The sequence below is a fragment of the Pseudophryne corroboree genome, chromosome 6, assembly GCF_028390025.1.
Source record: "Pseudophryne corroboree isolate aPseCor3 chromosome 6, aPseCor3.hap2, whole genome shotgun sequence".
NCBI lineage: Eukaryota > Metazoa > Chordata > Amphibia > Anura > Myobatrachidae > Pseudophryne > Pseudophryne corroboree.
This window is the reverse complement of record NC_086449.1, coordinates 775,759,731-775,786,512: the sequence shown is the minus strand read 5'-3', so window position 1 is coordinate 775,786,512 and position 26,782 is coordinate 775,759,731. Positions and strand designations below refer to the sequence as shown.

General features: G+C 47.3%; 1 protein-coding gene across 1 annotated transcript in view; it reads left to right on the top strand.

Annotated features, from left to right (window-relative positions):
• PPP2CA (protein phosphatase 2 catalytic subunit alpha) overlaps positions 1-17,540 on the top strand; it is a 33,446-nt gene extending 15,906 nt beyond the window's left edge. The window contains exons 2-7 of the mRNA XM_063928718.1: positions 6,153-6,362; positions 6,663-6,836; positions 14,591-14,680; positions 15,490-15,651; positions 15,834-15,952; positions 17,144-17,540. Coding sequence (XP_063784788.1) covers positions 6,153-6,362; positions 6,663-6,836; positions 14,591-14,680; positions 15,490-15,651; positions 15,834-15,952; positions 17,144-17,216 — 828 coding nt within the window. The 3' untranslated portion in view covers positions 17,217-17,540. The remainder of the gene's footprint in view (positions 1-6,152; positions 6,363-6,662; positions 6,837-14,590; positions 14,681-15,489; positions 15,652-15,833; positions 15,953-17,143) is intronic.
• Positions 17,541-26,782: the final 9,242 nt, after the last annotated feature.

The window sequence follows — 26,782 nt, the reverse complement described above, 5'->3', positions numbered from 1 at the left end:
TGCTGTCGGCAGCCTGGTCACCCACTGTAACTGCTGTCGGCAGCCTGGTCACCCACTGTAACTGCTGTCGGCAGCCTGGTCACCCACTGTAACTGCTGTCGGCAGCCTGGTCACCCACTGTAACTGCTGTCGGCAGCCTGGTCACCCACTGTAACTGCTGTCGGCAGCCTGGTCACCCACTGTAACTGCTGTCGGCAGCCTGGTCACCCACTGTAACTGCTGTCGGCAGCCTGGTCACCCACTGTAACTGCTGTCGGCAGCCTGGTCACCCACTGTAACTGCTGTCGGCAGCCTGGTCACCCACTGTAACTGCTGTCGGCAGCCTGGTCACCCACTGTAACTGCTGTCGGCAGCCTGGTCACCCACTGTAATCGCTGGCGGCAGCCTGGTCACCCACTGTAATCGCTGGCGGCAGCCTGGTCACTGTGTGCATGTCACCCACTGTAACTGCTGTCGGCAGCCTGGTCACCCACTGTAATCACTGGCAGCAGCCTGGTCACTGTGTGCATGTCACCCACTGTAACTGCTGTCGGCAGCCCGGTCACCCACTGTAACTGCTGTCGGCAGCCCGGTCACCCACTGTAACTGCTGTCGGCAGCCCGGTCACCCACTGTAACTGCTGTCGGCAGCCCGGTCACCGTGTGCATGTCACCCACTGTAATCACTGGCAGCAGCCCTGTCACCCACTGTAATCACTGGCAGCAGCCTGGTCACTGTGTGCATGTCACCCACTGTAACTGCTGTCTGCAGCCCGGTCACCCACTGTAACTGCTGTCGGCAGCCCGGTCACCCACTGTAACTGCTGTCTGCAGCCCGGTCACCCACTGTAACTGCTGTCTGCAGCCCGGTCACCCACTGTAACTGCTGTCGGCAGCCCGGTCACCCACTGTAACTGCTGTCGGCAGCCCGGTCACCCACTGTAACTGCTGTCGGCAGCCCGGTCACCCACTGTAACTGCTGTCGGCAGCCCGGTCACCCACTGTAACTGCTGTCGGCAGCCCGGTCACCCACTGTAACTGCTGTCGGCAGCCCGGTCACCCACTGTAACTGCTGTCGGCAGCCCGGTCACCCACTGTAACTGCTGTCGGCAGCCCGGTCACCCACTGTAACTGCTGTCGGCAGCCCGGTCACCCACTGTAACTGCTGTCGGCAGCCCGGTCACCCACTGTAACTGCTGTCGGCAGCCCGGTCACCCACTGTAACTGCTGTCGGCAGCCTGGTCACCCACTGTAACTGCTGTCGGCAGCCTGGTCACCCACTGTAACTGCTGTCGGCAGCCTGGTCACCCACTGTAACTGCTGTCGGCAGCCTGGTCACCCACTGTAACTGCTGTCGGCAGCCTGGTCACCCACTGTAACTGCTGTCGGCAGCCTGGTCACCCACTGTAACTGCTGTCGGCAGCCTGGTCACCCACTGTAACTGCTGTCGGCAGCCTGGTCACCCACTGTAATCGCTGTCGGCAGCCTGGTCACTGTGTGCATGTCACCCACTGTAACTGCTGTCGGCAGCCTGGTCACTGTGTGCATGTCACCCACTGTAACTGCTGTCGGCAGCCTGGTCACCCACTGTAATCACTGGCGGCAGCCTGGTCACTGTGTGCATGTCACCCACTGTAACTGCTGTCGGCAGCCTGGTCACCCACTGTAATCGCTGTCGGCAGCCTGGTCACTGTGTGCATGTCACCCACTGTAACTGCTGTCGGCAGCCTGGTCACCCACTGTAATCACTGGCAGCAGCCTGGTCACTGTGTGCATGTCACCCACTGTAACTGCTGTCGGCAGCCCGGTCACCCACTGTAACTGCTGTCGGCAGCCCGGTCACCCACTGTAACTGCTGTCGGCAGCCCGGTCACCCACTGTAACTGCTGTCGGCAGCCCGGTCACCCACTGTAACTGCTGTCGGCAGCCTGGTCACCCACTGTAACTGCTGTCGGCAGCCCGGTCACCCACTGTAACTGCTGTCGGCAGCCCGGTCACCCACTGTAACTGCTGTCGGCAGCCCGGTCACTGTGTGCATGTCACCCACTGTAATCACTGGCAGCAGCCCTGTCACTGTGTGCATGTCACCCACTGTAATCACTGGCAGCAGCCCTGTCACCCACTGTAATCACTGGCAGCAGCCTGGTCACTGTGTGCATGTCACCCACTGTAATCGCTGGCAGCAGCCTGGTCACTGTGTGCATGTCACCCACTGTAACTGCTGTCTGCAGCCCGGTCACCCACTGTAACTGCTGTCTGCAGCCCGGTCACCCACTGTAACTGCTGTCTGCAGCCCGGTCACCCACTGTAACTGCTGTCTGCAGCCCGGTCACCCACTGTAACTGCTGTCGGCAGCCCGGTCACCCACTGTAACTGCTGTCGGCAGCCCGGTCACCCACTGTAACTGCTGTCGGCAGACGGTGTGTACCTCACCTGTCTCCTACTTATTTTTAATTAGGTTTCAGTGTTATCACCGACTCTTACATTTAATGGTAACTGTTACAATGCGGGGTATCCTTTTAGCAGTCGTAATTAACTGCTTCTAATAGGTTTGCCACGGACTATTCAATTATCCCTGGTGCAACGCTCTCCTCTTCCCTGATGCTGGTGCTTATTGGAATTTATGCCTCAAGCACCCAAATCCTAATCTGCGATAAATGGCCACCGGAGCCGCAATAATTAATAGAATTGGGATCTTATACTGGTTCCCATGTGTTATTGCACGATTGCGGGTCCATTTTCAGCTGATAAAAACGGGCTCTAATTGGACACCGCGATAATGACAATCGGTCAAAAATCGCGATATCAGGACATTTTTTGTTGGCAAAAAACGTATCACAAGTATTTGGGTACCCCGAAGTGTTGCAGCATTTTAATGCTGCATGATACTTATACCCCTTTCACACCGCACAAATAACCTGGTATCGATTTGGCATATTGCCGTGTCGACACGGGTCAGTGTGCAATGTGAAAGGGGCATAGCTCAAAACCCAGTAAAAAAGCAGTGTTATACCCGGGTTGAATACCGAGTCAGTGGCTGCGTAAACGGGCTCCCGGTCGATGCGACCCGGGACCTGTTGACTACAGCAGGCAGAGGTGGCGTGGAGATGATCTCCTCTCCCAGCGCTGGCTCCGCCCCTTGCTGCTATGGCAACCCGTCCGGCATATTGCCGGGTCGGGGAAGCCTGCAGCAGCGGCCAATGCAGGATTCCACCCGGGGGGGGTGGGGGCGTTTCCATTTCCCCGGGTGGGATCCGGCTTTGGCAGTGTGAAAGGGGTATAAGAGGAAACAGTGTTCTGTTTTACTGCAGTGAAATATAGGTTTGTTTATATATGTTGTGCGCACAGCTCTGTACGTATTTGAATCGTAGTAGTGACATTTTTTATTAATCTATGAATTGACTTGTAATCTGCTGCCTCCACATATTTATTGGGGTATTTATTGGGGTTGCACCAGTGCGGTCTTAATTTACAGGTATGAAATCCTAGAATTCAAGTTGAAGTATAAATAGTCAAATGTGTAATTTAGCAAGTTTAACGATATTTGCGTAAGGCGTTCTGGCGTTCCTTTGCATGATCCTCTTGGCACCTGCGATGGGGAAATAGTGGCTTTTTGGGCTTGTGACATGGGATTTAATTCCTGACTATGTTCACAAATGACTACATTGCGGAGCATTTCCCTACAGCAACATCACAGGTTTTCCTGTGCTCCTCTGATAGTGGCAGTGAGCTGCCAGTGAAACAGTCCAGCAGCTTGCAGCCGTCACTAACAAATGGAATTGCTCTTGTCATCTTATCATGCGGTTTTCAGAGTTATGTGGTCCCTAATTCTACATTTAGCCTCGAATGTAGATTTAGCTGCAATGCAGTTCCCGGGGCTATTCAATTACAGCCTGTGGCAGCCCACGCGTCTTTCTATTCACCTCCTTCTGAGGCTCGAACATAAATCTGCGTTAAATTGGCTATTCTGCCCTTATCTTGCGTGCCACAAACATGTTAATCTACAGGCCTTGGTACTTATCCCAGATCCTGTGTGTTAATGAGTTAGCCATAGATTTACCACGTGAGGAAAGGTGTTGTAATTGACTAGCTCTGAGCACAAAAGTTCATGAATAAATAATTTGGAATGGTCAGTGCGCTCGTTAGGGGAAAATGAAAAGGGGAGAAAGGGAGTGTTGCGGGATGGGATATGGCTAAGGATATGTAGATGTGTTAAACTGTTTGCGTATGAATGTGGGTTTGCAGCAATAATCAATCTAAAGGTGGTTACTAGTCATTCACTTTATTATGGTATTTGAATATATCTTACAAGTCAGCAACCTCCTTGTAATGATATAATGGTTCCTTATCCCACCGTTCCTTCACCACTGTCAGGTGTGTCCTGCAGACTACCCTTTGCAAAGGTATACCTTACTAATGGTATACAAAAATGAACCCCAGCTCAGGTAAATGTCGTGGTGGGTGCCTATGTGCCCTCTGAAGTGGTGTCCTGATTGAATGTTTGGGGGGTATGACCAGTGCGGCGTCCCGCTTGTCAGTCCCCTCTCATGTGCGGCGCTGAGTTGTGGGGTCGTGGGCTGTGTCACACACTTACCGCCGGGGGCAGGTCTCTGCCTGCCGCCGGTGTCCGCGTCTCTTCCTTCCACAACCTCAGGCCTCGGTCCTCTTTGTCAATGTCCTCCGTCTCCTTTGGTCCGCGCACTTCTCCAGCAGCCGCCGGTCTCCTCCGTCCACGGGTCCCGTTCTGCTACTTCCTGGTTCAATCCTTGACAAAGACATCCGTGCTGAAACGCGTTGGGAACTTGCTAATTCACACCATAATCATTCACAGCTCCCCTTCCCCGGCCGGAGAAGGGAACACAGCGGTATTCACCACAGACAGAGCGCTCACGTGACATCGCACGTGACGCGTGAACCAGGAAGTAGCAGAACCACACCTATGGTAAAGGTGACCCGCAGGGTACACCTGACATTTACCTGAGCTGGGGTTCATTTTTGCATACCATTAGTAAGGTATACCTTGCAAAGGGTAGTCTGCAGGACACACCTGACAGTGGGGAAGGAACGGTGGGATAAGGAACCATTATATCATTACAAGGAGGTTGCTGACCTGTAAGATATATTCAAATACCATAATAAAGTGAATGACTAGTAACCACCTTTAGATTGATTATTGCTGCAAATCCACATTCATACGCAAACAGTTTAACACATCTACATATCCTTAGCCATATCTCATCCCGCAACACTCCCTTTCTCCCCTTTTCATTTTCCCCTAACGAGTGCGCTGACCATTCCAAATTATTTATTCCAGTAAAGGAGGTAGGACGCCTCCAGGTTCAGCAGCACTCGTTAGCATCCTTTCCTCTTGTGAGCGCAGCCTCCATCCAAATTTACAAAAGTTCATGGTTAGAATACGTTTCCTCGCAGTGTAAGCTTTCCAGGCTAATTGAATCTGACCCAAAGTTGTGTTTTGGATGCAGGTTACATTCCCTGCGTGCTTGCAAAGCTCAGCTATTCTCAGTACTTTATTGGTAAATCTACAAGTGTCACTGCTATAATATCTGACCTGTAAATCCTGTTTCAGTTGAAGATTTTCCTACTTATAATGTAGGCTACACTTCCTTGTTGTAATTGTGCAATGCTAACTTGTATTTGTGCATGTAGTTCTAAGTTGAAAGAATAGAACTCTCATTGCAACTTTGACTTTTGTTTTTGAACAAAGTCCCCTTTACCTTTTTATATACAATAAAATGAGTGCTATTTGTTTTTATACGTTTCAATTAGTGCAGTTTTTTTGACCAGTCGATAAAACTCCAGTTTTTAGGTTGAATTTACATACAACGTATTCAGTGCCGTTTTTTGACTGGTCGAAAAATCCAGCACTGGCGAAAACCACGTATCAGTGAATTTGCAGCTGATGCGTGTGTTATGGAGAATTCACAGGTGTTTTTGAGCATTTTATGCTTTTTTTTTTTGCCCATGCCAATTTGACAAAGTGAAATGGCGTGTGTGAAAATGGATTAAAAACGAGTGGAAATGCCCGCAATTGAATACCCTCTGTGTAATTAGTGCAGTTTTTTTTTACTTTAATACCCCCCTAAAGCCCTTGCATAGAACTGTTTAGATTCCATCTTAATGAAGGCGCCATTGACTCATAAAATGTCCTTGCAGGCAAAAGAAATCTTGACAAAAGAATCAAACGTCCAAGAAGTACGATGTCCGGTCACAGTGTGCGGAGACGTTCACGGCCAGTTTCACGACCTCATGGAATTGTTCCGAATCGGAGGCAAATCGCCAGATACAAACTATTTATTCATGGGAGATTATGTGGACAGAGGTTATTACTCAGTAGAAACCGTAACACTACTAGTTGCACTGAAGGTAAGAAACCTCTGTGGATACTTCTAGATTATAGCCTTGGTGACCACAACGCCCAGTGGGGAAAATGTCCTTTTTTGAAGCCGTTTTTTTAAGTAAATTTCATAAGCTCCCAAATGTGCAGGAAACTTACGATTATGAAGTCGGCAAAAACATTAGCGCAACAGTAGCACATTAACTTGCTGTTTAGTAACGCTTGTGTGTGCGTTATGAAGCCTCATCTACATTGTTAAACAATGTAGCATTTTAATTTCTCTTGCTGACTGTTCCTGATCCATTAACTACTTGCAACTCTTCTTGTAGGTGCGTTATCGGGAACGTATCACCATTCTAAGAGGCAATCACGAAAGCAGACAGATTACACAAGTATATGGGTTTTATGATGAATGTTTGAGAAAGTATGGAAACGCAAATGTATGGAAGTACTTCACCGACCTATTCGATTACCTTCCGTTAACTGCCTTAGTGGATGGACAGGTATGGTTATATGTGTATATGAATTACCGCACACTATCCTAACTGTAAGGACTATTGCATGGGGTATTCTTACCTTAGGAGTTGCACTGGATCTGTGAGGAACATGTATCAAAACTTCTAGAGGTAAGAAGTAGCCTATAGCAACTATTAAATCACTTCTACCCATCATTTATCCAGTGCATTGTGTAAAATGATAGGTAGAAGCTAGTTGGGTACTATGGGACCCGTCACTCGTTAGACTTGATACATCTCCCCCTTTGTTTAGAGCAAGCCAAGTTTGGAATAGAATAGGGAGTATAGAAACCATTATGGGGAGGATAGGTACAGATCTCGCTGTTCTAGGTGGTAGAATGGTTCTCAAAAATTTGCTTTTTATTCATATCCCTCTTCTAGATAAAGTATTAGTGTTCATGTATTTGTATTGAGAATATTGTTACAGACTTGGGTAACTGGTTATGCAACATTGTGTTACAATTCTACTGAAACTCTATACAAGTCAAATTGATCTTTGTGGTGTCTTTTCAAATATTACTACAGGTTGAGTATCCCATATCCAAATATTCTGAAATACGGAATATTCCGAAATACGGACTTTTTTGAGTGAGATAGTGAAACCTTTGTTTTCTGATGGCTCAATGTACACAAACTTTGTTTAATACACAAATTATTAAAAATATTGTATTAAATGACCTTTAGGCTGTGTGTATAAAGTGTATATGAAACATAAATGAATTGTGTGAATGTACACACACTTTGTTTAATGCAAAAAGTTATAAAAAATATTGGCTAAAATTACCTTCAGGCTGTGTGTATAAGGTGTATATGAAACGTAAATGCATTCTGTGCTTAGATTTAGGTCCCATCACCATGATATTTCATTATGGTATGCAATTCCAAAATACGGAAAAATCCCATATCCAAAATACCCCTGGTCCCGAGCATTTTGGATAAGGGAGACTCAACCTGTATTAGAATGATAATACAATTCTGAGGGGTGGTGGGGGAGATGTCAGGCTGGAGACAATGTGCTGTTTCGGAATGGCACATTGGAAGTTTTCTATTGCATCCCATAGAGGTTCTCGGAAACCAGAAGTGTCAGGGGTACAGTACCTTGTAGTTATGTGTGCATCTGAACATCTGTTAGAGGGGGGTATTGGGTATACACTATAGTTACCTGTTAGATAATCTGGCTGGTTGGAATGAAAATCTGGGCAATGGATGAGAGCAAATGACCATCAACCATTAGCTCCCACACACTGGAAAACTGACAAACTGTCGTCCATATAAATTGGGTAAATCAGACAGGTTTTGTCCATTTTTCCAGTGTTTAGTAGCAAATGGACGATTGTCACTTGCCCTCATCCATTACCAGATTTTCATTTCATTCAGATCTGGCAGATTGTCTGCCAGATAATTGTATAGCTTATGCCCAGCTAATTAAGTCACCTGAGGCCAAGCATGGATAAACTTAAAACCTGGACCATTGGGTAGCCTTGGAGTACTGCATTTGAGAACCACTGATAAGACAATTGGCTCCAACATGTATGCCAGATCTGTAGAGGTGTTGGGGCTTTAGTGGCGGTAGTTTGTCACTGCTCGACTATAAAAGTTGCACTGCAGGTCGATCCTACAAGCAGTTTCCTTGTGCTTATTGCTGGAACCAAACTTACTGTATAACTTGCTTATTGCATACAGTGCTCTACAGAGCATTATTACTACAAGGGATTTAATTTGAGAAATACTTTCTCTCCACTATGCAAGTGCACATCAAACAGGTTTGAAGACACCACAGACATCCTAATGTAAAAGAGAATCTGTAATCACTTACATTTTTACATGCATGGTGTTAATCATCTAGGGCAGCTTTTAATGTTCTATGACATCAAGCAGCCTTTTGGTTCATTTGCGGTGCGTGGTGATGTGACCAGTACTTCAGCCATCTTGGTGCCGTAAGGCATTTATGACTAAGAAGGCCGTTTAATAGCGGTCTTTCTCAGTGGTATGTTAATTGCTGTATGTTCCAAGTAGTTTATTACACAAGCTGTGTGCTATCTGTATTTTAACTGTGGGACAGGTACACTCCATACCAATGTTGACGTTAATTGCTCAGGTGTAACTTGTATATAAAGTGACTTCATTTATAACTGCTACTGGCAATTCCTTGTTAATGTGAAATTGCATGGAACTTTTTCTGTGTTCTAATCTGTTGCTTAATATAACTTGTGTATATATTTCTCTAACGTCCTAGAGGATGCTGGTAACTCTAAGGACCATGGGGAATAGACGGGCTCCGCAGGAGATAGGGCACTTTAAGAAAGACTTTAGGATTCTGGGTGTGCACTGGCTCCTCCCTCTATGCCCCTCCTCCAGACCTCAGTTTTAGACTGCCCAGAGGAGAATGGGTGCACTGCAGGGAGCTCTCCAGAGTTTCCTGCTTAGAAAGCTTTTTTGTTAGGATTTTTTCTCTTTTTCAGGGAGCACTGCTGGCAACAGGCTCCCTGCATCGAGGGACTGAGGAGAGGAGCAGACCTACTTAAATGTTAGGCTCTGCTTCCTCGGCTACTGGACACCATTAGCTCCAGAGGGAATGAACACAGGTTCGTCCTGGGCGTTCACCCCAGAGCTGCGCCGCCGTTCTCCTCACAGAGCCAGAAGAAACTAAGACTGAAGACGTCTCAGGCGGCAGAAGCCTTCGGTGCTTCAGAGGTAACGCACAGCACTGCAGCTGTGCGTCATTGCTCCGCTACACCTCACACACTCTGGTCACTGTAAGGGTGCAGGACACAAGGGGGCGCCCTGGGCAGCAATAAAACACCTCTCCTATGGCTAAATTGTATATACGTGTACAGGTGAGCACTACATGTATATAAAAGAGCCCCCGCCATTTTTTAATACGTTTGAGCGGGATAGAAGCCCGCCACCGAGGGGGCGGGGATTCACCCTCAGCACTCACCAGCGCCATTTTCTCTACACAGCACCGCTGAGAGGAAGCTCCCCGGACTCTCCCCTGCTTGACACACGGTGAAAGGGGGTTTTAAAGTAGAGGGGGGGCACATTATTGGCGGTTATACACTACAGCAGCGCTACTGGGTAAACATTGTGTTTTTCTCCAGGGACATATAGCGCTGGGGTGTGTGCTGGCATACTCTCTCTGTCTCTCCAAAGGGTCTCAGGGGGAACCTGTATTCAGAAAAGATTCCCTGTGTGTGTGTGTGTGTGTGTGTGTGTGTGTGAAGTGTCGGTACGTGTGTGTCGACATGTTTGACGAGGAAGGCTCACCTGAGGAGGAGGGGGAGTGCATGATGGTCAGGTCGCCGTCGGCAACGCTGACACCGGACTGGGTGGATATGTGGAATGTCTTGAATGCAAATGTAAATTTACTGCATAAACGATTAGACAAGGCTGAAGCTAGGGATCAGTCAGGTAGTCAGACCATGCCTGGCACCAGGACCTTCGGGGTCTCAAAAACGCACCATATCCCAGATCACTGACACAGATACCGACCCAGAGACTGACTCTAGTGTCGACTGTGAGGATGCAAAATTACAGCCAAAGGTGTCGAAAGGTATTCGTTAATGATTATGGCCATTAAAGAGGCTTTGCATATCACTGAGGAACCCCCTGCCCCTGACACGAGGGTACACATGTATAAAGGGAATAAGCCTGAGGTCACTTTTCCGTCCTCATTTGAACTAAGCGACTTGTGCGAAAAGGCTTGGGAATCTCCAGATAGGAGATTACAAGTTCCCAAAAGGATTCTTATGGCGTATCCCTTTCCACAAAAGGACAGGATACGATGGGAATCTTCGCCGAAGGTAGACAAGGTGCTGACACGCTTATCCAAGAAGGTGGCACTGCCTTCTCAGGATACAGCTTCCCTCAAGGATCCTGCTGATCGTAAGCAGGAGGTTACCATAAAACACATTTACACACATTCCGGTACTATCATTAGACCGGCTATGGCATCGGCCTGGGTGTGTAGTGCTATCGCAGCATGGACAGATTCCTTATCTACGGAACTTGAAACCCTAGATAAGGATTCCATTCTAATGACCCTAGAGCATATCAAAGATGCTGCTTTCTATATGAGGGATGCTCAGAGAGACATTTGTTTACTAAGCTCCAGAATAAATGCTATGTCTATTTCTGCTAGGCGACTCCTGTGGACAGGGGATGCCGACTCAAAGCGGCATATGGAGTCGCTGCCTTACAAGGTGGAGGAGTTGTTTGGAGAAGGCCTCTCGGACCTCGTCTCTACTGCTACGGCCGGTAAATCGAATTTCTTACCTTATGTCCCCCCGCAGCATACTAAAAAGGCACCTCATTATCAAATGCAGTCCTTTCGTTCCAATAGAAGCAAGAAGGTACGGGGATCGTCCTTCCTTGCCAGAGGAAAAGGCAAGGGAAAAAAGCTGCATGCAGCTAGTTCCCAGGAGCAGAAGTCCTCCCCTACATCTGCAAAGTCCACCGCATGACGCTGGGGCTTCCCGGGGGGAGTCGGCTCAAGTGGGGGCGCGTCTTCGATTTTTCAGCCAGGTCTGGGTTCACTCACAGGTGGATCCCTGGGCTATAGAGATTTTCTCAGGGATACAGGCTGGAATTCGAAGACGTGCCTCCTCGCCGGTTTTTCAAATCTGCTCTGCCAACTTCCCCATCAGAGAGGGAGTTAGTGTTGACTGTGATTCAAAAATTGTATCTTCAACAGGTGATAGTCAAAGTTCCTCTTCTCCAGCAAGGAAAGGGGTATTACTCAACCCTGTTTGTGGTCAAGTTCAAGATGGAATTGCTCAGAGCGGTCATTGCCAGCCTGGGGGGGTGTTCCGATTTTCCCTCATCAGGCGTTCCTGAGATTTGCAGTACAGGACTGTCATTCCCAATTTCAGACGTTGCCGTTAAGGCTTTCCACAGCCCCGAGAATTTTCACTAAGGTAATGGTGGAAATGATGGTGCTCCTGCGCAAGCAGGGGGTCACAATTATCCCATACTTGGACGATCTCCTCATAAAGGCGAGATCTCGGGAGAAGTTGCTGGACAGCGTGTCGGTGAGGATGTTGCAGGGGCACAGCTGGATTCTCAATATACCAAAGTCCCAGCTAGTCCCTACAACGTGCCTGACCTTTCTGGGTCTGATTCTAGACACAGACCAGAAAAAGGTTTTTCTTCCGATGGAAAAGGCTCAGGAGCTCATGGCCCTGGTCAGGAACCTATTAAAGCTAAAAAGGGTTTCAGTGCATCATTGCACACGTGTCCTGGGGAAGATGGTGGCTTCGTACGAGGCCATCCCCTTCGGCAGGTTCCATGCGAGGACCTTTCAATGGGATCTACTGGACAAATGGTCCGGGTCCCATTTACAAATGCATCAAAGGATCACCCTGTCTCCCAGAGCCAGGGTATCTCTCCTGTGGTGGCTGCACAGTGCTCACCTCCTAGAAGGCCGCAGGTTCGGAATTCAGGACTGGATCCTGGTGACCACGGACGCAAGCCTCCGAGGTTGGGGAGCGGTCACACTGGGAAGAAATTTCCAAGGTCTCTGGTCAAATCTGGAGACTGGTCTCCACATCAACGTCCTGGAGTTGAGGGCCATATACAACACCCTACGCCAAGCGGAGGCATTGCTTCGGGACAAACCGGTTCTGATTCAGTCAGACAATGTCACGGCAGTGGCTCATGTAAACCGCCAAGGCGGCACAAAGAGCGGAGTGGCCATGGCAGAAGCGACCAGGATTCTTCGCTAGGCGGAAGGCCATGTAAGCACCCTATCAGCAGTATTCATCCCGGGGGTGGACAATTGGGAAGCGGACTTCCTCAGCAGACACGACCTGCATCCAGGAGAGTGGGGACTTCATCCAGAAGTCTTCGCACAGATCGTGGGTCGGTGGGGACTGCCTCAGATAGACATGATGGCGTCCCGTCTCAACAAAAAGCTAAAGCGGTATTGCGCCAGGTCCAGGGACCCTCAGGCGGTAGCGGTAGACGCTCTAGTGACACCTTGGGTGTTCAGATCGGTCTGTGTTCCCTCCTCTACCTCTCATACCCAAGGTGTTGAGAATAATAAGGCTAAGAGGAGTCAGAACAATCCTCATTGTTCCGGATTGGCCACGAAGGACTTGGTATCCGGATCTGCAAGAGTTGCTCACAGAAGATCCGTGGCCTCTTCCCCAAAGGCAGGATCTGCTGCAGCAGGGGCCCTGTCTGTTCCAAGACTTACCGCGGCTGCGTTTGACAGCATGGCGGTTGAACACCGGATCCTAGCGGAAAAAGGTATTCCGGAGGAGGTCATTCCTACCCTGATCAAGGCTAGGAAGGACGTGACATTGAAACATTATCACCGTATATGGCGAAAATGTGTCTTGGTGTGAGGCCAGAACTGCTCCTACGGAGGAGTTCCATTTGGGCCGTCTGCTTCACTTCCTGCAAACGGGAGTGAATTTGGGCCTAAAATTAGGGTCCATAAAGGTCCAAATTTCGGCCTTATCCATTTTCTTCCAAAAAGAATTGGCTTCTCTTCCTGAAGTACAGACATTTGTGAAGGGGGTACTGCATATTCAGCCTCCCTTTGTACCTCCGGTGGCACCTTGGGATCTTAAGTTTCCTCAAGTCACCTTGGTTTGAACCACTCAAGACGGTGGAATTGAAATATCTCACTTGGAAAGTGGTTGTTATTGGCCTTGGCTTCTGCAAGGCGTGTTTCGGAATTGGCGGCTTTGTCGTATAAAAGCCCTTACCTGGTTTTTCATGTGGATAGGGCAGAATTGAGGACTCGTGGTGGTCTCATCTTTTCATATGAACCAACCTATTGTCGTGCCTGTGGCTACGCGGGACTTGGGGGATTCCGAGTCCCTAGCTGTGGTCAGGGCTTTGAAGATTTAGGTGTCCAGAACAGCTAGGATCAGGAAGACTGAAGCTCTGTTTGTTCTGTATGCGACCAACAAGGTTGGCGCTCCTGCTTCAAAGCAGACTATTGCTCGCTGGATCTGTAACACGATTCAGCAGGCGCATTCTACGGCGGGATTACCATTGCCTAAATCGGTTAAGGCCCATTCCACTAGGAAGGTGGGCTCTTCTTGGGCGACTGCCCGAGGGGTCTCGGCATTACAGATGTGCCGAGCAGCTACTTGGTCGGGGTCAAACACCTTTGCAAAGTTTTATAAGTTTGATACCCTGGCTGAGGAGGACCTGCTGTTTGCTCAATCGGTGCTGCAGAGTCATCCGCACTCTCCCGCCCGTTTGGGAGCTTTGGTATAACCCCCATAGTCCCCAGCATCCTCTAGGACGTTAGAGAAAATAAGATTTTACTTACCGGTAAATCTATTTCTCGTAGTCCGTAGAGGATGCTGGGCGCCCGTCCCAAGTGCGGACTACTTCTGCAATGCTTGTATGTTATGGTTGCATCGGTCATGTACTGATGCTATGTTGTGTTTTCATACAGTTAACTGGGTAGTTTATCACAAGTTATACGGTGTGATTGGTGTGGCTGGTATGAATCTTGCCCTTGGATTAACAAAAATCCTTTCCTCGTACGGTCCGTCTCCTGGGCACAGTTTCCCTAACTGAGGTCTGGAGGAGGGGCATAGAGGGAGGAGCCAGTGCACACCCAGAATCCTAAAGTCTTTCTTAAATTGCCCTATCTCCTGCGGAGCCCGTCTGTTCCCCATGGTCCTTACGGAGTCCCCAGCATCCTCTACGGACTACGAGAAATAGATTTACCGGTAAGTAAAATCTTATTTTTTGTCTTCCCCCTCCACACCCAACAGATATTCTGTTTACATGGCGGATTGTCACCTTCAATAGATACACTGGATCATATCCGGGCACTTGATCGCCTACAAGAAGTTCCACATGAGGTAAAGTTTGAGCCTGCCTGCTTAGTACATAGGCGTACTAGGGAAATAGGATGTGATTGCTGAATATGCCCTATAGTCCATTCATTTATAGCTAAACTGCGGAGGGAAACTGTTTAAGTCTAATCAGAAGTTTATCTAGCTGTATAATTCTGGTAGCTACTTACCTGCACCACATTGTAGTGTGTTGTGGGTAGCAAACTGTAAATCACGGTACATCTAAATACTGTTCTCCTTATGAGAAAACTGCTTTAATCTGATATCTGCTGTAGCCAACTCTGCATTAATCTTCATATTTTAGATTGGTTGCTATGGTATTTTTCATTAATTATCATTAAGCAGCATCAAACAATTACTGAACATACATGTGTGGGTTTTTGAGTTCCATTAATATAATGTAGGTTTTGACATTAATTGATAAACCAGTAAACCAGTATGTGACATGAGCCAGTTGTGCTAAAATGCCTGAGCCCTAAAATGATTGGAAATGGGAACTTCCCATTTACGAATGCAGGAGATTTAGTTTTTACGTATCTGTAGTTTATAGAACACTGCTTGACCCCTGTTTGTAGATTTATTGACATTTCATGTGAGTGACGTGTTAGCCTAGTCTAACTTTTGATGTCTGTCTCAGCCCTGAAGGTAGTCATAGTTTATTCATGTTCCATAATTCTGCAGTTATGGGTTGCCATGGCAGCCACAGTTACATTGCACATGATTAACTGAGGCTTTTGGCACATCCCCTCTTATGAAGCTAGAAGATTGTGGTATTACATTTCTTTCCAAGCTAACGCTTTTCATTCTTGTTCCAGGGTCCAATGTGCGACTTGTTGTGGTCTGACCCAGACGACCGTGGTGGCTGGGGTATTTCTCCTAGAGGTGCTGGTTACACATTTGGACAAGACATCTCTGAAACTTTCAACCATGCCAATGGCCTTACCTTGGTTTCTAGAGCCCATCAGTTGGTGATGGAGGTAAATCTTTACATTTGTTTTGTCTTGCGTGTGGTGTAGCTGATGCTTAAACATTGACACGTGAAGATGAATAGCTGTCGCTACATTATGGTCAGTGGTGGGGAGCTGTCTTGATTGTCTTGACCATGTATCTGGTAAACCTGAAGATCTGGTTTATTAATGGTGAATCTTTTGTGTTTCAGGGATACAACTGGTGCCATGAACGGAATGTAGTCACAATTTTTAGTGCTCCAAACTACTGTTACCGCTGTGGTAATCAAGCTGCAATAATGGAACTTGATGACACTCTGAAATATTCCTTGTAAGTACGAAAGCTGTTCTACAGAAAATTAAAAAATGGTCTGCACTTACACACACTACTCCATAGATCGAGCGGTCTGTGGAAACCAGGATGTAGTTAAGATATCGGCTGTCGGGATCCCAGCGTTCAGTATACAGACGCCAGAATCCCGACAGCCAGTAAAATGCCGGCGATCGGAATACTGATCGTTCCCTGGTATTCCCACTCGGGTGGTGGGTCCACGCCACCACCTGAGGGAGAATAAAACCTGCGCCCGAAACATGGCGAGCCCTCGAGGGGACACGTGCTCACTGCCGATATCATACTGAGCCGGTGGAAACAAGATATCTTGTATGAATGTTCTAGTACCAGCTGGTAGTAGTCTTGTCTATTACACCTTACATCTAGCAATTCATTCCTCGTTCCTGTAGTGATCAGAGTTCATCATTACAAGGGTCCCAAGGAACCATCAACCTCACTTTTTCCGAGTACTGTAATTTACCTTTCAATATGCCCATTGGACTCCCCACAACCCCTGCCATCAGTTATTTACCATCTGTCCTCCCCTCTCTCGCTCAGATGCCAGGGGGTAAATTTATTAAAGCTTCTAAAAGTGAAGAGGTGATGTTGCTTTAGTACATATACCCCTAGGTGTGCACCGGTTAATTATACAGTCTGTAAGCTTACACTCATCTAACGGACAGTCCACCCCCACCTGTCAGTTACACAACCCACAGTCCTCTGTATGATCAGGTGCTCTGATCATACATATCTGCCCATCACTGTACCGGCCCACATCCACATAAGGAGAGGCATGTCCGTGTAAGGTTGCTCTCCTCAGCCACCACACTCCCATTTTCTCGCTGGTCTCCAGGACACTTGGTCGGCAATTGTCCTTTGGACCAGACAAGAGCTTAGTGGAAATGTTCTCACTGGCTGTATGGGACTTGATCAGTTTCCGATGAGTCTCTAGCTGCAGTATAGGCACGCTATAGCAGGTGAATGCAATCACTGCATAGCCCTCATAAAATGGAGAGACGCTGGTACTGATAATCTTGTGGGCCAGCCAATTTCATTATTGGCAAAGTAGAGAGGCATTAATGGGTAATCTGACATGTTTTAAGGACTACATGTGTGGTCATCAGCTTTCAACAGCGTCGTTCTCACACTTAGTGGTTCTTTCCAATGCTAATGTGTACATTTCTGTTTCAGCTTGCAGTTTGACCCAGCACCGCGTAGAGGAGAACCACACGTGACCCGCCGCACCCCAGATTACTTCCTCTAAACAGAGTTTTACACTTGTACAGTATTGCCACAAACAGGATTTTGACCTAGGAGCCGAGAAGAGAAGCCGTAACTTCCGTCAGGAGAGAGCATTCGTCACACGCTTGTACTGTTCTCAAAATGGACCAAAAGATGTGCCATATACAAAAGCAAAGCCTCTCGTCTCAACAGCCCGCGACTACATTAGAAAAGATCCCCCCCGTTCATTGCATGTTGAAGTGACATTGTTTATCAAAGAGAAAAAATAAATCCGTCTCCTGGCATAGCACTACCCATAGTTACTTTTTGCTTTCTCAAGAGACTACTAAAAAAAAAAAAAAAAACCCATAAGAAGTAAACTAACACCTCGTGATTACAACTTAACGTTCCATTTAGCGATAGCTGTACTCGGCATGATTGTAGAATAAGGATAGACAGTCCGGAAACCCGTATTAGCTCCTTTCCAGGCCTGCCACACTTTGCGGCCTCCTCCGTCATTGTGAAGGGATAAAAGGACCTTTTTAAAGAATAATTTCCAAGGCCTGCATTGCCTCTTTGTGACTTCAGAATTTTATTTTGTTTTTTCAGGAAAAACAGATTAACTTAATTTTTATTTTTTTTCACGTATGCCCAGTTTGTTTATTTCAGATTCGTTATTTTTGCGCCTCCGTCACTATTCATTGTTTAAAGTTAGTTTCGACCAGAACGTTTTCTGTAATTGTTGCTGTTCAATGCAGCAATTTTTTTTTTTTTCATAATAAACTTGTGAATGAAGAACGTATCGGTGTGGACCCTTTAATTTCTGTGGTTACTTCGACTTGAAAAATGCAGATAATTGGTTTCTGGTGGTTTTGATAAACTGCTATTAGATTGTGCAGGTGTTAAAGGGTCTTTGTCGGTAATATGAATCTCTATTTGTGCGTTAGTGTTTAAATTTCTAAGTACTTTGTAATAAAACTTTAACAATAGACTGCATGTAAAAGTTAAGTTGGGCTTGTTCATGCAGACTCCTTATTGAATACAACACAGGTTCTCAAACTCTGTCCTCGGGACCCCACACAGTGCATGTTTTGTAGGTCTCCTCACAGAATCGCAAGTGACATAATTAACTCCACCTGTGGTCCTTTTAAAATGTCTGATTAATACACCTGTGAACCTGCTGGGTAACCTGCAAAACATGCACTGTGTGGGGTCCTGAGGACAGAGTTTGAGAACCACTGGAATACACCATAGCCTATGTATTGCTGAGCTGACATGGTTAACCATTGGAAGGGTTGTCACACGTTTCCCTTTATGTTGCTTCTATAGGGAATGACGTATCCTCTACATGCTGTAGTGTAAGGCTGGGTACACACTGAGCAATGTATCGCTCATGCATTTGCTCATCTACAGCCGGTATTTCAGTGAATGACGTCCTTCCAACATCAGGTTGGTTGCAGCACGGTACCTGCCGATTTGCCTGTGTGGGCCCATAGACCGAACCATTGCTGGCTGCAGAAGCCACAGATGATGACATCACAACTGGGTGGGCCGATTTAAATTCCCACCCAGTTGTGATGTCTGGCCAGACACATCAGGCAGCCTTTTGGTAGGTACGAATAGCTTACCAAATCGTTTGGATCAGGTGTGCACCTAGCATTAGTTAAAAGGGTGCGAGGCTGGTCACTGATGTAGGTCTGGTTGAAGCAGTATAGAGCAGAGGTTTCAAAACGCTGTCCTCAAGGCACCCTAATGGTCCAGGTTGTAAGGATAACCAAGCTTTGGGCACAGGTGACTTAATTGGTACCTCAGTTTTGATTTAAATATCTGTTCAGCCATGGATATCCTTAAAACCTGCACTGCTTTGAAGACTGCATTTTGGGAACCACTGGCATAGACAATGGAGTTCTAGGGCAATCCATGGCCTGCTAGGCCAAAATGGAGGTGGTACTATCATCTCAGTATCTTGTTAGGGCATGTGTAATCCTTCTATATCTCCGTTTTTGTGGCGACTTAGAATTTTCCTTATTTAGAATGGCACAGCCAGATGGTAGCAGGTCAGCCGGATTCTTCTCTAGCGCGTTTCGCTCCTAGCAGAGCACTTTATCAAAGAGGAATCCCACTGACCTGCAGCCTATCATCCAGCTGTGCCACTTGGGATTCTTGCACTGAGCCATACATTAGCCGGGACAACAGAGGCTCTAGTCGGCTACAGCCATGATCATACAGTTCCTGATCTCCTACAGTGGAGAGCCAGCCCTCTGGCCGGGCAGAAAATAACAGTCTCCCTCAGTGGAGAGTAACTTTTGAACACTGCTTGTACATCTGATTTGTGCCCTCCAATTGACCACTGTTTAAGTGCAGAAGTCAGGACAGCTTTGTGATTTTGTTCAGACTGGGAACAGTTTCTTTTATAGAACCTGTTTAATCCTACCAGGAGCAAAGAGACAGGAGCAGGTATCTCTTAATGGAACTCTGATTATAGATGTGGACACTGGTTCTTACATGCACCTTTTAAAATGGGGAGACTGCAAATAATTATAGAATCCATCCAAATTGGGAATTTTTTTTTTTAGATATTTGATATATGCGAGATACTATATTGGCCTATAGATTGTAACAGTATTTTTCATTTTACTTATCGGCAGTGATGCAAGTAGAAAAATGTCTTAGTGGTACTGTGTACATGTGCCAAAAATGGGTGTGGCCAATGAAAATGGGGGGCCAGATACACAAATGCCCCCAGCAGTGCCAGGTACACAAATGCTACCAAATTGAATATCTCTCCCCGACCCCATGTGTTGCTCACCCGCTGCTGCTGTGTGAGGAGAGGACCGCAGTGTGCGCCTATCCTGCCCCTCAATGCCCAGTCTGTCTCCGGCAGTGGCATGTATCTCATGAGGCACCAGTTAGCCAATCAGAGCTCGTGGACCAGCAGCCAATCAGGTGCTGCGGCTGCTGGTCCACGAGCTCTGATTGGCTAACGAACTGGCACCTCATTTGAGATTCACGCTACCGGAGACTGGACTGAGCAGGGGGTGCAGGAGAGGTGCTTGCTGCGCTGTCCTCCCCTCACACAGCAGCGGCTGCAAGCATGGCGGTCTGGCCGGCAGTACTGCGTACTGGCTGGCAAATTCTTACCGCCCTGTACTGCCATACTTACAGCACTGTTTATAGGTGTAATTTAGCAACAGATTACCGTTGTGTAATTTTATTTAAATGGATTTATGTTGAGGCTTGTTGCCTTGCTGGCCTTCTCTTGCTAATTAGTGAAGAATATCAAGAGTGTCTAGAATTATGATTGGTCACGACTGAGGAACCACAAAATTCTGATGTCAACACTTCCTTGCTAAACTCCCAATCTCTGGTGAATCTAATAACCGTTGTGATCTGCCACTTTGTCTCCCACTACAGGAAGTGGAGTTTAGTATATTAGGCCAGCGGTGAGCATGTTGACAATGTAATTTTGAGGGTAGTCTAACCATTAACCCTGTCCTGACCACTATTGACTACATTTTCACTGTGTTGACATGTCATAAGTTGACATTTTCCAGATAACTGCTCTATTGCATACCACACCACTGTTACCGCTAAGATGTTGGCATGCAATCCCTTTTCCTTCTGCTCCATACACCTTGTATAAGTGCGCAAATGATAATCCCAGCTATTGGAACTTGCGTCTGCAAATAGTCTACTCCAGTACTGAGAAGGGTACTCCTTTCTGATATTGCCAACACGCCAGATCCTTCCTAATGTTCTGTGCTGGTCTTGGCAGTTCGTCCCGAGTTCTTGTATTGCAGTCCCACAGTGTGAGTGCTCTTGGTTGCAGGATTGTTGTCTACCAACCTGTCCATGGGAGGTTAAGCAGAAAACGCGCCAAAACACTTGAGTCATTCTTACTGTAGGTGTTCAAGCCTTCAGTGACAATTCCTGGCATTCATCATCCGTGTTCCTGTAGGAAAGAGGTCAATTTGAGTTTTGATCAAGGCACATCGTTCTGATCTTGCTATTGGCTGCCTGAGAGCTGTCGTGAGAAGTAACAGTACCTTCGTAGAGGTCCTAGTGGTAGGCACGCCAACTAGAAATGGTGTACCAAGCTGTACATTATATTTGACCACAATTGTATTAAATACAATTCATATATGACCTTGGATACATCGTTTCTTTCCTGTATGGTTGTAGCTCACATTCATTACATGAGGGTGAGCGCTAAAGCTTGTATACACCATATACAGTTACCTGGCAGATCATCCGCCAGCTCTGGCTGGTTGGAATGAAAATTTGGTAATGGATGAGAGCAAATGACAATTGACTATTTGCTCCCAAACACTGGAAAATGGACTAAACCTGTTTAGACAAATTGGTTAAATCTGATTTAACTATTTTAAATAACCGTTTTTGTCTGTTTTCCAGTGTTTGGGAGCAAATGGTTGATTGCGCTGATCCTTTATCAGATTCTCATTCCAACCAGCCAGATCTTGCAGATGATCTGCCAGATAATTGTATATGGTGTATGCCCAGCTTTAGCATTAAATTGACTCGCTGTCTGCCATCCAAGTACACACTTCAGTTTTATCCATGACCAGAAGAATTGCTCAGAGGAAGAGGCTGCTGGGTGGGCAGTAGACCGAGCAGCAGAGAGCTGTAAGATTTCTGGACACTGCCCTACCAGCATAAGGTGGATTCCAGGCTGGAGGAATCCCAGACAGGTGGCAGCCCTAAATTCTACACTTGCCTATTCCTGGCTTGTCGCTGAATGAGCGGTGGGCTTTTCATTGCCAGTTTTTATTGCTTACTGTAAACTTCATTCAAAACCAGTAATGGCATTAGACACTCTAATGCCCCAAACGAGTCCAACCCTGAAGAAAATAGATACTGTGGTGGGTAAGACCTTTGTTAGGGTTAGGATGCTAATGTTTGATATTGGTGATTAATAAAGAGATGTCTGCATAACTCATTGTAACATGGATCTTTGCCAAGCTTAGGAAAGACAAACTACTGCAATATATGCATAATATAAAGCCTTCCCCATGAAATTCCATTGAAATGTGAGTAATGATTTAGTACACTACCTCCATACAAGTCATATCTACTGTAAAATCAAAATGATCATTGGGCCTTGGCTTCTTAAACCTATGGAACAGAGGGACCATGAGCTGCTACCTCTGGCATGTGTATCTGCAAAATAAGATTAAGGAAAATGAAATACCAGTGCCTTTTAAACCTCATCTTGCACTCCCTCACACTCTGTCATACATGTGTATATGGATGTTTACTGTAGTTTCCAGCCGTGACTATGTTTACTGTGGTTCCCAGCAAACATTCCATAAAAGACTATTAGTATATCCGATTTCTGTAGAGTAAGGGAATATTAAGATAACAAGGTACTTGTTACATTGAACACAAACCTCACCTTGCAAGATCTTAAACCAGGGGTGGAGAACCTTTTTTTTCTACCAAGGGCCATTTGGATATTTATAAAATTCTTCAGGGCCATACAAAAATGATCAACTTAAAAATTAGCCTGCTATATTTGGTAAAAAAATTTAATGAACTCACTCCTAATGTGATGGTTGGAACTGCTTCTCTTTGGTCAGGCTTTTGATGTTAGTTGGTAGTGATGATGTTGCTACTCGCAACTGGTTTTCCAGATTTGCGTTGGTCAGACTGGAGCGCAGTCAAGTCACATGTATCTATTCTAGAAGCTGTGAAACAGCAGGCCTGTGTAAAACCGGTGTACTCCTACCCTGACTCAAACTGTGGTTGCAGAATATAATTGCAGTAGGCCCAGTGTGTGGGATAAGGAAGGGGTGTGTGTATACCTGAGTGCACTGTCTATCCAGGACCACAATATCTCACCACCACCTTTTTATCAGCAGCAGCCTCCGGTCATATGCTAGAAGCCGGGCACAGCAAAAGCTCACACGAGGAATATACTCGTAGCCATCTCGCAACCCACCACCTCGGCTGCCAGGCCACGCCCCCTCCTAGTCCCGTCCACGAATGCCTTGGCCAGGGTAACAACCCACGTCTGATCCGCCTGCCGTCCGCGGTTGCCAGGTAACCCACGTCACCTACATCCTCCTCCATCCATATCCTAGTCCCGCCCACGGTTGCCAGGTAACCCATGTCACCCACGTCCTCCTCCCCCCCCCCCCCCCCCCCCTCCTAGTCCCACTTTCCATAGCCCACATCCTCCTCCGTCGGATGCCGTCCCCCTCTTCTGCTCTGGTTTCCCTGGTACTCTGGCCTGGCCAGGCGAAGTGACTTTGCGGGCTTGATACGACCCGCGGGCCGGACGTTCCCCACCCCTGCCTTAAATGAACATGTTTAAATAAAAAATTGTAATAAATAAAACCAAGGAGGTGATATTTCTAGAGAGAAGCGTTGAGATTACCAATCTATGGGGCTGGTTCACAGGTGGACGCTAATTTTGCTGCATCTTTGTATGTGGCAGCTGTGTGAAATTATGCAAAAGCTGCAGGTGGCATCTTCAGCAAAAGACACCGACTGCGGCCTTCTATGATCTGCTCTGTCCAAAGTCACAATACCAAATCATATGTGTGTTACAATCCGGAATAAGCAAAGCTTAGTAAATCTTGGTCAAGCTAGTTCTGTGAGCTTCGATTTAATTAATACCTCTCGTAGATATCCCCAGTGTAACCTGTCAAATCGGTTCGGGAGAAGCAGAGAAGGCATCCAGTACATCAATTACCCTCCTAGTATTGTCCGGGGCCTGTCGTCCACTAACAAATCCTACCTGGTCTGGGTGTATTAGAGTCGGAAGGAGTGGCGCCAATCTATTAGCTATGAGTTTGGCATACATATTCACATTTGAATTTAACAGGGCAATAGGCTGATAATTGGCCAAGATCTATGGATTCTTCCCTGGTTTGAGAAATTATTATTTCTCTAACGTCCTAGTGGATGCTGGGAACTCCGTAAGGACCATGGGGAATAGCGGGCTCCGAAGGAGGCTGGGCACTCTAGAAAGATCTTAGACTACCTGGTGTGCACTGGCTCCTCCCACTATGACCCTCCTCCAAGCCTCAGTTAGATTTCGTGCCCGGCCGAGGTTGGATGCACACTAGGGGCTCTCCTGAGCTCTTAGAAAGTTATAGTCTTAGAATTTGTTCTTTTCAGTGAGACCTGCTGGCAACAGGCTCACTGCAGCGAGGGACTAAGGGGAGAAGAAGCGAACTCGCCTGCTTGCAGCCGGATTGGGCTTCTTAGGCTACTGGACACCATTAGCTCCAGAGGGATCGACCGCAGGCCCAGCCTTGATGTTCGGTCCCGGAGCCGCGCCGCCGTCCCCCTTACAGAGCCAGAAGCAAGAAGATGGTCCGGAAAATCGGCGGCATGAAGACTCAGTCTTCACCAAGGTAGCGCACAGCACTGCAGCTGTGCGCCATTGCTCCTCTCACACACTTCATACTCCGGTCACTGAGGGTGCAGGGCGCTGGGGTGGGCGCCCTGAGGCAGCAATAAAAACACCTTGGCTGGCAAAAATACCTCAATATATAGCCCCAGGGGCTATATATGAGGTAAATACCCCTGCCAGAAGTCCATAAAAAACGGGAGAATAGGCCGCGAAAAAGGGGCGGAGCCTATCTCCTCAGCACACTGGCGCCATTTTCCCTCACAGCTCCGTTGGAGGGAAGCTCCCTGGCTCTCCCCTGCAGTCTACAAGGGTTAAAAAAAGAGAGAGGGGGCACTAAATTTAGGCGCAGTATACATTATATACAGGGCCGGAGCTTCCACTAGGCAGCTTTAGGCAGCTGCCTAGGGGCGCCAGGACCTGAGGGGGCGACCTGCTACAGCTGCCTGAATAAGGTTGCATGGTCCTACCTTTCCCAGCCGCTGCAATCCCCTAGAACTCGTATGTTACAGTAGCCTTGACTAAGCTCCCGTATTGCAGCCTTAAGCTCCACCTCCACCTGGCACAGGCAGTAACTTTGACAGCTCCTGGAGTCCTGGCTGGGGGTGACATGCGGCGCTGCTCTTCATTCCAGGCTCTTTCACAGACTACTCTATCCCAACTCTGCACTGCAGCCTGCAGGTAAGGTGGCTGCACAGTGTATTCTCTGCATTGATAAGGAAAGAAGGGGAGAGCAGCAGTGTGGTGAGGTGGGGAGATGAGGAGCAGGCATGCACACAGTCTGGGGGGATGAGCAGCACCATGCACACAGCTGGTGGGGGGGATAGAACAGCTGACAGTTAACAGAGTAGGGGGGAGGGGGTGAGAGCAGCATGCCTTTCATCTGAAGGGTGGGTAGGGGGAAGGGGCAGTAGGCAGAAATTTTGCCTAGGGTGCCGAGAAACCTTGCACCGGCCCTGATTATATATATATATAGATATAAAGCTATAGGGGACATAACTCAGTTAGTCCCTGCAGTATATAGCGCTCTGGTGTGTGCTGGCATACTCTCACTCTGTCCCCCCAAAGGGCTTTTGTGGGTCCTGTCCTCGTTTAGAGCATTCCCTGTGTGTCTGCGGTGTGTCGGTACGGCTGTGTCGACATGTTGAATGAGGAGGCTTATATGGTGACGGAACAGAGGCCGATATATGTGATGTCGCCCCCTGTGTTGCCGACACCAGAGTGGATAGAGAGGTAAAAGGTATTAACCGACAGTGTCAACTCCTTACATAAAAGGGTGGATGACGTAACAGCTGTGGGACAGCCGGCTTCGCAGCCCGCGCCTGCCCAGGCGTCTCAAAGGCCATCAGGGGCTCAAAAACGCCCACTCTCTCAGATGGCAGACACAGATGTCGACACGGAGTCTGACTCCAGTGTCGACAAGGTGGAGACATATACACAATCCAATCCGTGACTTGATCCCGGCAATAAAAAATGTGTTATACATTTCTGACTTTAACCTCTATAAATGGGTTTTAGGTTTGGGGAGAAAAAACAGGCAGTGTTTTGTTCCCCCATCAGATAAATAAATAAATGAAGTGTGTGAAAAGCGTGGGTTCCCCCGTTAAGAAACTGGTCATTTATAAAAAGTTACTGATGGCGTACCCTTTCCCACCAGGAGGATAAGTTACGCTGGGAGATATCCCCTAGGGTGGATAAGGCGCTCACACGTTTGTCAAAAAAGGTGGCACTGCCGTCTTAGGATACGGCCACTTTAATAGGTACCTGTTGATAAAAAAAACAGGAGGCTATCCTGAAGTCTGTATTTACACACTCAGGTACTAGACTGAGACCTGCAGATAGTGCTGCTGCAGCGTGGTTGGTGACCCTGTCAAACAGGGATAATAGTTGGCAAACATAAAAACATATTAAAGACGTTGTCTTATATATGGGGGATGCACAGAGGGATATTTTGCCGGCTGGCATCCAAAATAAATGTAATGTCCATTCTGTCAGGAGGGTATTAGAGACCTGTCACTGGACAGGTGATGCTGACTTATAAGGCTCTCTATGCGCTTTTTAAGAGTGAGGAATTATTTGGGGATGGTCTCTGGGACCTCGTATCCACAGCAACTGCTGGGAAGAAATAATTTTACCTCAGGTTTCCTCACAGAAAAAGGTACAGTCCTTTCGGCTTCAGAAAAGCAAGCGGGTCACATGGCGCTTCCTTTCTGTACAGAGACAAGGGTAGA